The 13403-nt window shown below is 39.4% G+C and overlaps 1 protein-coding gene across 2 annotated transcripts in view; it reads left to right on the forward strand.

The window, feature by feature from the left end:
* FAM20B (FAM20B glycosaminoglycan xylosylkinase) overlaps positions 1 to 13403 on the forward strand; it is a 48502-nt gene that overhangs the window by 29453 nt on the left and 5646 nt on the right. For both annotated transcript variants that reach the window (XM_068541312.1, XM_068541311.1), the window contains exons 5-7: positions 2607 to 2778; positions 2996 to 3187; positions 12442 to 12501. In XM_068541312.1, coding sequence (XP_068397413.1) covers positions 2607 to 2778; positions 2996 to 3187; positions 12442 to 12501 — 424 coding nt within the window. The remainder of the gene's footprint in view (positions 1 to 2606; positions 2779 to 2995; positions 3188 to 12441; positions 12502 to 13403) is intronic.

Here is a 13403-nt window from a genome sequence, read left to right on the forward strand (position 1 = left end):
CTCTGGGTCTTCGTTGCGGCACTCAGGATCTTTCTGGCGGCATGCGGACTCTCAGTTGCGGCATGCAGACTCTTAGTTGCAGCATGCATGTGGGATCTGGTTCCCCGACCAGGGATTGAACCCACGGCCCCTGCATTGGGAGTGTGGAGTCTTACCTACTGGACCACCAGGGAAGTCTCCTATAATGTTTTAATTATTGAGGCATTATACTATGTTTTGATATCTGGTAGGTCTAGTCCCCTCTCTTTGCAGTTATTTTAACAATTTTCTAGCAGTTCTTATTTATTTTTTCTTATGACCTTTAAAATTGTCATACCTAGTTACCCTCTAAAAGATCCGTTGGTATTTCTGATGGATCAAGTTAAACTTACAAGTTTATATTTTTATAATTAAAAAATAAATGTGGTATATCTTCCAATTAGTGTTCAAATCTTCTTTACCTAGAAAAGTTTGTAAAGTAATGGAGAGTGATAGAATCAGCTTTGTGAGTGGGTATATAGTGGATTAGTTTCTATTTAGTGTGTACTATGCCAGAGGTTGGAAATACTAAAAAGTTTGAGTGCTGTTTGTCTCTTCAAGGACACATATACATGAGAACATAAACTATCATTAAAGGAGTATGTGAGGTTTTCTGGGTGTAGGGAATTAGCTCATTTGATGGCTATTATTTCGTAGAGGTGGAGGGCAAAGAAAGCATTACTTATCTTAACTTTTTATTTTGAAATAATTTTAGATATACATGAAAGTTGCAGAAATGATCCAGAATCCCCCAGATTCCTCAATTGTTAACACTTCTGAATCATTTGAGAACAGGTTGCAGACATGAATATCCATTACAGCATTATATGCTCCCTTAAGACTTCAGTGAGTATATCCCAACTACCACAACACTCTCCTACACAACAACATTCAGCCATCAAAATCAAGAGGTGAACATTGATCCAATATCACTGTCTAATCCATAGATCCTATTCAGATTTTGCCACTTGTCCATGTAATGGCCTATGTACATCCAGGATTCAATCTAGGATACTGTATTCAGTTGCATTCACTTGTCATGTCTTTTTAGCCTCCATCAGGCTGAAACAATTCCTCACTCGTCTTGTTTTTCAAGACCTTGACATTTTTGAAGAGTGCAGGCCAGTTACTTTCTAGAATATTTCTTAGTTTACGTTTGTCTGATGTTTCTTCATGATTTAAAAACTTTGGTGGAAATGCTAGCAAAGTGCTATTGTTCACTTCTCAGTGCATCATATCCGGAGGCACGTGATGTTGGTCCCATTGCTGGTGATGTTAACTCATCACTTGATTAAGATGGTGAGTGTCTGCAAGGTTTCTCCAGTATTTTATACTTACTAATAAGTAATTACTGAGTACTTTGTAGGGAGAAACTCAAAACTATATAAATATTCTATCCTCATCAAACTTTTGTCCACCAGTTTTAGAATTCATTGATAATTCTTACCCGAATCAGTTACTACTCTGATAGCTGCCAAATGGTGATTTGCTAATTCTGTCATTTCTTCTAGACTTACTGGTTGCCATTCTTTTGATGAGTAGAACTCCCGGCCCTGCCCCACTTTTGTTTACTTATTTATTTATTTATATCACTATGAACACGTAGACTCTTAATTTACTCAGTTACAATTTGTTACTGTTATTATTTGATGCTCAAACTATCCCAGATTTGGCCAGTGGGAGCCCCTACAAACTGTCTCTTGTGTCATTTGGAATGTCCCCGTCATTCTCTGAGTGCCTCCTTACAGCTGGCATAGCAATATGACCCAGGCTCATCTTGTACTTTCCCTGCTCCTGCTCTAGGGGTCATCTGTTTCTCCAAGGAGCCCTGGTTCCTTTTAATACAGTATTAAAATGACATTTAGAAACTGATATGTGAGTGTGTTCATTACTACCTGAGTGTTATTGTTTCCAGGTTTTCTAGGGGGGCAAAATATGTATATATATACATGTGTATGTATATATATGCATACATATACACACACAAACATTTGTACTTTCTTTTATATCTCTGTGTTTTAAAACCATCAATTCAAACCAGTATCTCCAATTCTAATTCAACACTGCAGGATTTACTCTGGCCTTCTCTCTTTTTATATGTTAAACTCCCTTCTCCATCTATGAGAAACCTGGTTCCCATTATCCTCAGTCTGTTTACTCACTTGCTCTAGACCCCACTCCCCACTCCGTATGTAACCAAAGTCCTGGTCCATGGTTTGGCCTTGTACATTCCCTCTCTCCCTCCCCTGGGCATTCTGGCCAAAATGTCAGTCCTGCTGAAGGAGAAGAGGACATTACTTAAAGTGAGTTCAGAAAGATACTTGTGACAGTAGTTGACTTCTGGGAGAGATTGGGTAGAAGGGACAGAGAGGGAAAGGGGGACTTGACTTTTTCGTATATATCCTTTTGTACCTTTTGAATTTTTTTACACCATGTGCTTTTATTTCCTATACAGAAAATAAATAAAGATTTAAAAATAAGCTCAGGATCTTTGTTTTCACACAGAGCTGCTCTCTTCTGCATTGTTTGGGGAGAATTTGGAGTCATCCTTTTTCTGTAAGTGTATTTGGTTCCATTCTCTCCTTTAGGAAATAATACTTGTTTCTATGGGAAATGTTATTATTGCCGAGAAACAGAGCCAGCCTGTGCTGATGGAGACACGATGGAGGGGTCTGTCACGCTTTGGCTTCCAGATGTGTGGCCTCTACAGAAACACCGACACCCATGGGGCAGGACTTACCGAGAGGGCAAATTAGCCAGGTAAATGCTCCTGTGAGCCACTACTTCATTCTCTCCTGCGCCTGGTCAGGTGCCAACCCTGTGTAGGAGCCAGGGTTCTGTCCAAGACTAAAAAGGACTATGGGGGATTCAGGGGGAAACCTGCTAGTCAGGGACTCTCTCTTCTCTGTGTTTTAAACATTGTTATGTGTGGTGCTGGCACTCAGTAAACAACCCTGGTGTTGCTGCTTCCCTCCAGGTGGGAGTATGATGAGAGCTACTGTGACGCTGTGAAGAAAACATCCCCTTATGACTCCGGCCCTCGCCTCTTGGACATCATTGATACAGCTGTCTTTGATTACCTGATTGGCAATGCTGACCGCCATCACTACGAGAGTTTTCAAGACGATGAAGGCGCTAGTATGCTCATCCTTCTCGATAATGCCAAAAGGTAGGACCAGCAGGACTCTCCTTGTCAGTTAGGGGTCCTGTGTAGACAAGAAGAATGCTTTCTAGGGTACCCTGGAAAACCTCCAGAGCAGGCTCAACAGAAGGCATCCTTCTTGTTTCCACTCGGAGTCTTTGCCATTGGCACCCATCCTTCCAACTTGTTCAGAGTTTGTACTCCTTTCACCTTCAGGGATCTGAGGACTTTAAAAAAGTGGAAAACTCACTTTTTTCAAAGAGTCAAAGAGTATGATTCTCTTCACAGACAACTGGAAATCAGGTCTTCTATTTATTGCTACTTACATCATTCTTTCTTGACTAAGATGTTTAGAATCTTGAGAAATACATAGTTAACGGAACATGAAATTTAGTTGTTGTTAAATTATTCTATCCAAAGGTTCATACAGTTTAAAAAATTAGTTTATTTGATAGGATGTTTTTGCTATTTTTATGGCAGTCTAGGCCCAGATTTTTTCTATTATGAGTAGGAGAGCAGTTAGTGATTGCTAGTTAGCAGTTGCTTAGTGATTGTATATAAAGACAAGTTACTTTTATCTTGAATAAGACAATTTTATTAATTTTGAATAAATGGAATGTCCTCATTTAGGTCTGAGCTATTTGAAGAGCACATTGTATTTTCAGTTTGCACTCTGCATTCTCCATGGTACCCAATTAAGTGCCACACTTTTAGTTACACATAATAAATGTTTGCTAAATAGAATACTTCCTTGGAGCTGGAATTGTCCAGGCTCTGAGTCACTATTGGTTTTTTTTTGGTTGTTTTTTTGTATTTTTGAATTTTATTTTATTTATTTTTTATACAGCAGGTTCTTATTAGTTATCCATTTTATACACATCAGTGTATATATGTCAGTACCAATCTCCCAATTCATCGCACCATCACCACCACCCCCACCACTTTCCCCTCTTGATGTCCATACGTTTGTTCTCTGCATCTGTGTCTCTATTTCTGCCCTGCAAACCGGTTCCTCTGTACCATTCTTCTAGGTTCCACATATATGTGTTAATATACGATATTTGTTTTTTTCTTCCTGACTTACTTCACTCTGTATGACAGTCTCTAGATCCATCCACATTCCTTTTTATGGCTGAGTAATATTCCATTGTATATATGTACCACATCTTCTTTCGAGTGGATAAAGAAGATGAGTCACTATTAATGTTGGTTGCTGAGAATAAGCTGAGACATGGATACTCGGTGAAGAATGCTTGGACAGCATTTGCTAAGGAGGCCATCACCTCATACTGAGCACCAGGTGCCTCATACTCCATGAAAGGGGGTGGCAGCTACAGAGAGTGAGAGGCCTGCAAACATTGCCTCTCCCATTCCCAGCAAAGCAGGTAGTGGCCAGTGCTATGTATTTCATTTTCATTTATACTGTATTTTCAGTTCCTGAATATCTTTATCGTTACTTGTAAAAATGATCGTGTGCTGTGGAAATACACGTTGAAGTAATTGCCTTTGCCTTTTATTATTTGAGGGCCTGCACTGTGCTGAGGGCTACCAGACCCTCCAGCTATTAAGGTGAGCATCCAGGAAAAGAGTGGAAGGTTGACAGTTTTTCCAGAATCAGTTCTCCTTTTCTAACTCGGAATTACTAAGAGCATTTTTTTTTTTGAATTTTATTTATTTATTTATTTTTGGTTGTGTTGGGTCTTCGTTTCTGTGCGAGGGCTTTCTCTAGTTGCAGCGAGCGGGGGCCACTCTTCATCGCGGTGCGCGGGCCTCTCACCGTCGCGGCCTCTCCCGTTGCGGAGCACAGGCTCCAGACGCGCAGGCTCAGTAGGTGTGGCTCACGGGCCTAGCCGCTCCGCGGCATGTGGGATCTTCCCGGACCGGGGCACGAACCCGTGTCCCCTGCATTGGCAGGTGGATTCTCAACCACTGCGCCACCAGGGAAGCCCCTACTAAGAGCATTTTTACATCTGCTTTGAATCACTGTTTTCTCAGCCTCTGTGAGCAGTTTTTCCAGTTTGAATCTGACCATATACTTTCTTGTAGGGAATACGATAATCTAAGTCTTTTTCTGATTGGTAATATTAGAGTAGAACAAGTATAACTTCTTTTTACAGGTAATGACCTGCTTGTTTGCGAGAACCTGATATCAGTAGCCTTTATTTCTCTGCATACCCTTAAAACCTTCTCAGGTTTGGGGGTCTTCAGGTTCTCCCTTGGTCTGTGGACCCCATACCGTGTTACGATGGTTATGCTTCAACACCTTGCAATATCCTGGCAGGAGAAAGGATCCTTGTAAAGGAGTATATTTGTTGTTTGATGCTGCAGTACAAGCTGTTAGGAATCCTGTGTCTAATTGGTCATGCCCTGTTTATTTTTATTTTTATTTTTTTTCACACACACACACACACACACTGTATTTTATTTTTACAAGAGATAAATAGACTGACACCAAGCATTGTACATGGATGACCACAACAAAAGCAACAATGATTGCAATTACCAAACCTGAAACACACTCATACTATGTCATAATATTAACATTCAGTCCAGTAATCCTCCACTGTAACAGCTCCTTTACTTTGCAGTGAAAATTGATTTGTATATTCTTTGCCTCTGAGTCCTTGTGGGATTTTTTTTTTTTTAATTCAGACAGAAAGTCACAAAAATTATACTCATCCTCATCAGTTCACTCAGTCCCATGTAATTAAATTTTTTTTTTCATCTTGATCTTTTGTTAGCACTTTTATGAGTTCATCAGTTTTCCATTAGAGTTCTGAAAATGCTTATTCATTCAGTTCAGCAGTACAGTCAGTTACCAGAAACCTGTACTTGTCAGTCTTTTCCATGAATTTCTTGAAGATGAAACCCTTTTATAGGAACATATTTGCAAAAGCATCAGAGTACACCCAGAACTGTCTGTAAATGACAAAAGACTTAAAAATGACCACAGTTAAAGATTTGATGAAAGTTCATAATAATGCAGTTGACAAGAAAATTAGTTATTTCTGAGATATACATTTTAAAGTAATAACTAGGATTATTACTTATAACATTATACCAGAACATATAAGATTTTTAGAAATTTCATGTAATGTCTGAAACATTTATATTAACATATTTCCATACATATTTCCATACAAATACAGATATAAGATTTTTAGAAATTTCATGTAATGTCTGAAACATTTATATTAACATATTTCCATACAAATAACCCAATGAAAGTTTAGTATTAGTTGTTTTGTTTGTTTGTTTGTTTATACTGCAGGTTCTTATTAGTCATCAATTTTATACACATCAGTGTATACATGTCAATCCCAATCGCCCAATTCAGCACACCACCATCCCCACCCCACCGCAGTTTTCCCCCCTTGGTGTCCATATGTCCATTCTCTACATCTGTGTCTCAACTTCTGCCCTGCAAACCGGCTCATCTGTACCATTTTTCTAGGTTCCACATACATGCATTAATATACGATATTTGTTTTTCTCTTTCTGACTTACTTCACTCTGTATGACAGTCTCTAGATCCATCCACTTCTCAACAAATGACTCAATTTCATTCCTTTTTATGGCTGAGTAATATTCCATTGTATATATGTACCACAACTTCTTTATCCATTCGTCTGTTGATGGGCATTTAGGTTGCTTCCATGACCTGGCTATTGTAAATAGTGCTGCAATGAACATTCGGGTGCATGTGTCTTTTTGAATTACGGTTTTCTCTGGGTATATGCCCAGTAGTGGGATTGCTGGGTCATATGGTAATTCTATTTTTAGTTTTTTAAGGAACCTCCATATTGTTCTCCATAGTGGCTGTATCAATTTACATTCCCACCAACAGTGCAAGAGGGTTCCCTTTTCTCCACACCCTCTCCAGCATTTGTTGTTTGTAGATTTTCTGATGATGCCCACTCTAACTGGTGTGAGGTGATACCTCATTGTAGTTTTGATTTGCATTTCTCTAATAATTAGTGATGTTGAGCATCTTTTCATGTGCTTTGTGGCCGTCTGTATGTCTTCTTTGGAGAAATGTCTATTTAGGTCTTCTGCCCATTTTTGGATTGGGGTGTTTGTTTCTTTAATATTGAGCTGAATGAGCTGTTTATATATTTTGGAGATTAATCCTTTGTCCGTTGATTCGTTTGCAAATATTTTCTCCCATTCTGAGGGTTGTCTTTTCGTCTTGTTTATGGTTTCCTTTGCTGTGCAAAAGCTTTGAAGTTTCATTAGGTCCCATTTGTTTATTTTTGTTTTTATTTCCATTACTCTAGGAGGTGGATCAAAAAAGATCTTGCTGTGATTTATGTCAAAGAGTGTTCTTCCTATGTTTTCCTCTAAGAGTTTTATAGTGTCCAGTCTTATATTTAGGTCTCTAATCCATTTTGAGTTTATTTTTGTGTATGGTGTTAGGGAGTATTCTAATTTCATTCTTTTACATGTAGCTGTCCAGTTTTCCCAGCACCACTTATTGAAGAGACTGTCTTTTCTCCATTGTATATCTTTGCCTCCTTTGTCATAGATTAGTTGACCATAGGTGTGTGGGTTAATCTCTGGGCTTTCTATCTTGTTCCATTGATCTATGTTTCTGTTTTTGTGCCAGTACCATATTGTCTTGATTACTGTAGCTTTGTAGTAGAGTCTGAAGTCAGGGAGTCTGATTCCTCCAGCTCCATTTTTTTCCCTCAAGACTGCTTTGGCTATTCGGGGTCTTCTGTGTCTCCATACAAATTTTAAGATGATTTGTTCTAGCTCCGTAAAAAATGCCATTGGTAATTTGATAGGGATTGCATTGAATCTGTAGATTGCTTTGGGTAGTATACTCATTTTCACAATGTTGATTCTTCCAATCCAAGAACATGGTATATCTCTCCATCTGTTGGTATCATCTTTAATTTCTTTCATCAGTGTCTTATAGTTTTCTGCATACAGGTCTTTTGTCTCCCTAGGTAGGTTTATTCCTAGGTATTTTATTCTTTTTGTTGCAATGGTAAATGGGAGTGTTTCCATAATTTCTCTTTCAGATTTTTCATCATTAGTGTATAGGAATGCAAGAGATTTCTGTGCATTCATTTTGTATCCTGCAACTTTACCATATTCATTAATTAGCTCTAGCAGTTTTCTGGTGGCAGTTTTAGGATTCTCTATGTATAGTATCATGTCATCCTCAAACAGTGACAGTTTTACTTCTTCTTTTCCAATTTGTATTCCTTTTATTTCTTTTTCTTCTCTGATTGCCGTGGCTAGGACTTCCAGAACTATGTTGAATAATAGTGGTGAGAGTGGACATCCTTGTCTCGTTCCTGATCTTAGAGGAAATGCTTTCAGTTTTTCACCATTGAGAATGATGTTTGCTGTGGGTTTGTCATATATGGCCTTTATTATGTTGAGGTAGGTTCCCTCTATGCCCACTTTCTGGAGAGTTTTTATCATAAATGGGTGTTGAATTTTGTCAAAAGCTTTTTCTGCATCTATTGAGATGATCATATGGTTTTTATTCTTCAATTTGTTAATATGGTGTATCACATTGATTGATTTGCGTATATTGAAGAATCCTTGCATCCCTGGGATAAATCCCACTTGATCGTGGTGTATGATCCTTTTAATGTGTTGTTGTATTCTGTTTGCTAGTATTTTGTTGAGGATTTTTGCATCTGTATTCATCAGTGATATTGGTCTGTAATTTTCTTTTTTTGTAGTGTCTTTGTCTGGTTTTGGTATCAGGGTGATGGTGGCCTCATAGAATGAGTTTGGGAGTGTTCCTTCCTCTGCAATTTTTTGGAAGAGTTTGAGAAGGATGGGTGTTAGCTCTTCTCTAAATGTTTGATAGAATTCACCTGTGAAGCCATCTGGTCCTGGACTTTTGTTTGTTGGAAGATTTTTAATCACAGTTTCAATTTCATTGCTTGTGATTGGTCTGTTCATATTTTCTGTTTCTTCCTGGTTCAGTCTTGGAAGGTTATACCTTTCTAAGAATTTGTCCATTTCTTCCAGGTTGTCCATTTTCTTGGCATAAAGTTGCTTGTAGTAGTCTCTTAGGATGCTTTGTATTTCTGCGGTGTCTGTTGTAACTTCTCCTTTTTCATTTCTGATTTTATTGATTTGAGTCCTCTCCCTCTTTTTCTTGATGAGTCTGGCTAATGGCTTATCAATTTTGTTTATCTTCTCAAAGAACCAACTTTTAGTTTTATTGATCTTTGCTATTGTTTTCTTTGTTTCTATTTCATTTATTTCTGCTCTGATCTTTGTGATTTCTTTCCTTCTACTAACTTTGGGTTTTGTTTGTTCTTCTTTCTCTAGTTTCTTTAGGTGTAAGGTTAGATTGTTTACTTGAGATTTTTCTTGTTTCTTGAGATAGGCTTGTATAGCTATAAACTTCCCTCTTAGAACTGCTTTTGCTGCATCCCATAGGTTTTGGGTCGTCGTGTTTTCATTGTCATTTGTCTCTAGGTATTTTTTGATTTCCTCTTTGATTTCTTCAGTGATCTCTTGGTTATTTAGTAACGTATTGTTTAGCCTCCATGTGTTTGTGTTTTTTACGTTTTTTTCCCTGTAATTCATTTCTAATCTCATAGTGTTGTGGTCAGAAAAGATGCTTGATATGATTTCAATTTTCTTAAATTTACTGAGGCTTGATTTGTGACCCAAGATGTGATCTATCTTGGAGAATGTTCCGTGCGCACTTGAGAAGAACATGTAATCTGCTGTTTTTGGATGGAATGTCCTATATATATCAATTAAATCTAACTGGTCTATTGTGTCATTTAAAGCTTCTGTTTCCTTATTTATTTTCATTTTGGATGATCTGTTCATTGGTGTAAGTGAGGTGTTAAAGTCCCCCACTATTATTGTGTTACTGTCGATTTCCTCTTTTATAGCTGTTAGCAGTTGCCTTATGTATTGAGGTGCTCCTATGTTGGGTGCATATATATTTATAATTGTTATATCTTCTTCTTGGATTGATCCCTTGATCATTATGTAGTGTCCTTCCTTGTCTCTTGTAACATTCTTTGTTTTAAAGTCTATTTTATCTGATATGAGTATAGCTACTCCAGCTTTCTTTTGATTTCCATTTGCATGGAATATCTTTTTCCATCCCCTCACTTTCAGTCTGTATGTGTCCCTGGGTCTAAAGTGGGTCTCTTGTAGACAGCATATATATGGGTCTTGTTTTTGTATCCATTCAGCCAGTCTATGTCTTTTGGTTGGGGCATTTAATCCATTCACGTTTAAGGTAATTATCGATATGTATGTTCCTATGACCATTTTCTTAATTGTTTTGGGTTTGTTTTTGTAGGTCCTTTTCTTCTCTTGTGTTTCCCACTTAGAGAAGTTCCTTTAGCATTTGTTGTAGAGCTGGTTTGGTGGTGCTGAATTCTCTTAGCTTTTGCTTGTCTGTAAAGCTTTTGATTTCTCCATCAAATCTAAATGAGATCCTTGCCGGGTAGAGTAATCTTGGCTGTAGGTTCTTCCCTTTCATCACTTTAAGTATATCATGCCACTCCCTTCTGGCTTGTAGAGTTTCTTCTGAGAAATCAGCTGTTAACCTTATGGGAGTTCCCTTGTATGTTATTTGTCGTTTTTCCCTTGCTGCTTTCAATAATTTTTCTTTGTCTTTAATTTTTGCCACTTTGATTACTATGTGTCTCGGCGTGTTTCTCCTTGGGTTTATTCTGTATGGGACTCTGCGCTTCCTGGACTTGGGTGGCTTTTTCCTTTCCCATGTTAGGGAAGTTTTCGACTATAATCTCTTCAAATATTTTCTCTGGTCCTTTCTCTCTCTCTTCTCCTCCTGGGACCCCTATAATGCGAATGTTGTTGCGTTTAATGTTGTCCCAGAGGTCTCTTAGGCTGTCTTCATTTCTTTTCATTCTTTTTTCTTTATTCTGTTCCGCAGCAGTGAATTCCACCATTCTGTCTTCCAGGTCACTTATCCGTTCTTCTGCCTCAGTTATTCTGCTATTGATTCCTTCTAGTGTAGTATTCATTTCAGTTATTGTATTGGTCATCTCTGTTTGTTTGTTCTTTAATTCTTCTAGGTCTTTGTTAATCATTTCTTGCATCTTCTCAATCTTTGCCTCCATTCTTATTCCGAGGTCCTGGATCATCTTCACTATCATTATTCTGAATTCTTTTTCTGGAAGGTTGCCTGTCTCCACTTCATTTAGTTGTTTTTCTGGGGTTTTTTCTTGTTCCTTCATCTGGTACATAGCCCTCTGCCTTTTCATCTTCTCTATCTTTCTGTAACTGTGGTTTTTGGTCCACAGGCTGCAGGATTGTAGTTTTTCTTGCTTCTGCTGTCTGCCCTCTGGTGGTTGAGGCTATCTAAGAGGCTTGATGGGAGGCTCTGGTGGTGGGTAGAGCTGACTGTTGCTGTGGCGGTCAGAGCTCAGTAATACTTAAATCCACTTGACTGTTGATGGGTGGGGCTGGGTTCCCTCCCTGTTGGTTGTTTTGCCTGAGGCAACCCAACACTGGAGGCTACCTGGGCTCTTTGGTGGGGTTAATGGCAGACTCTGGGAGGGCTCACGCCAAGGAGCACTTCCCAGAACCTCCGCTGCCAGTGTCCTTGTCCCCACGGTGAAACAGAGCCACCCCCCGCCTCTGCAGGAGACCCCCCAGCACCAGCAGGTAGGTCTGGTTCAGTCTCCCCCAGGGTCACTGCTCCTTCCCCTGGGTCCCGATGCACACACTACTTTGTGTGTGCCCTCCAAGAGTGGGGTCTCTGTTTCCCCCAGTCCTGTAGAAGTCCTGCAATCAATTCCCACTAGGCTTCAAAGTCTGATTCTCTATGAATTCCTCCTCCCGTTGCCGGACCCCCAGGTTGGGAAGCCTGACGTGGGGCTCAGAACCTTCACTCCAGTGGGTGGACTTCTGTGGTATAAGTGTTCGCCAGTCTGTGAGTCACCCACCCAGCAGTTACGGGATTTGATTTTACTCTGATTGCGCCCCTCCTACCGTCTAACTGTGGCTTCTCCTCTGTCCTTGGACGTGGGGTATCCTCCTTGGTGAAGTCCAGGGTCTTCCTGTCAATGATTGTCCAGCAGCCAGTTGTGATTCTGGTGCTCTCGCAAGAGGGAGTGAGAGCACATCCTTCTACTCCGCCATCTTGGTTAATCCTCTGCCCTGTTTATTTTTAATTTAAGTGATTTGAGCTGTGGGAGCATGAAATTATCCAGGATCACATTCAGGTTTCTTATAGAATTTGTTCTTGCTTTGATGCTAAGAAGGGGACAGGTGCTTCCACCTAATTCACTAAGTTTTCATTTAATTTTCAGCTTTGGGAACCCCTCGCTGGATGAGAGAAGCATTCTTGCCCCTCTCTATCAGTGTTGCATGTAAGTTACGCAGTCAAGTACATTTGCCTGCATTGCCTTCCTTTCCAGGCTCAGGTAACAGTACATCAGTTTTCTTGGCTTTAAAACTTCCTAATACCTGAGCAGCGCTTTTCATGCTTTTCTAACCCTGAACCCCCTGGAGATCCTGAGCTGTAGGGGATCAGGGAAAGATTTCCACAGCAGTGTAGCCCAAAGCTCAGAATGCATTTTGAGTTTTGTATGAGTAGAAATTTTCACTTTATCCAATAATGTATATCCATTTTGTTTTAATATCAGAATATAGTCCTCACTCCCCCCCCACCCAAAATCTAGTGCAACCCATGCCCCTAGTTGCTGTACTATGTTTACCTTGTGGTTTCAAGTCCTCTCACTCAACAGCACAACCCACCTGTGGTTTGCTTATCTCAGTTTGAAATTGTGTAAACCAAAAGTAGCTTTCTCCATAGGTATTTAGTAATTGATTTTTTAAAAGTCTATATTAGATAACAAAGAAATTAAAAAGTAAATCAAGAAAATGAGATAAAGACTGGGCTCTAAGGAGCTCCTTTTGAGATCTTCATTGCCAGTATGATTTTAAAGCATGGGCACTAAGAATCAGCTGGGATCCACCTTGCTTGGCTACACAGAAGTGCAGGTCCAGGAGTACCACTTCCTACTGCTCAGCTCCCAGAAACGCACTGATCATGTAAGACTGCCTCTTCTGGCAACTGGTCTGTTTTACTTTTCTTTTCTTTCTCTTTTTAATAACAACAGTATTCTGCAGAAAGTGTTTACCTAGGCAACCCTTAATTATCTTCATTAATATTGGGAAGCAGTGATACATCCAGTCAGAACCTGTATCTGTGAAGGAAGATGATTTTGTATTAATAGTGCTATCAGTCTGGTCCAGTCAGGAGATAGAA

This window comes from Eschrichtius robustus, chromosome 3, assembly GCF_028021215.1.
Source record: "Eschrichtius robustus isolate mEscRob2 chromosome 3, mEscRob2.pri, whole genome shotgun sequence".
NCBI classification, from domain to species: Eukaryota; Metazoa; Chordata; class Mammalia; order Artiodactyla; family Eschrichtiidae; genus Eschrichtius; species Eschrichtius robustus.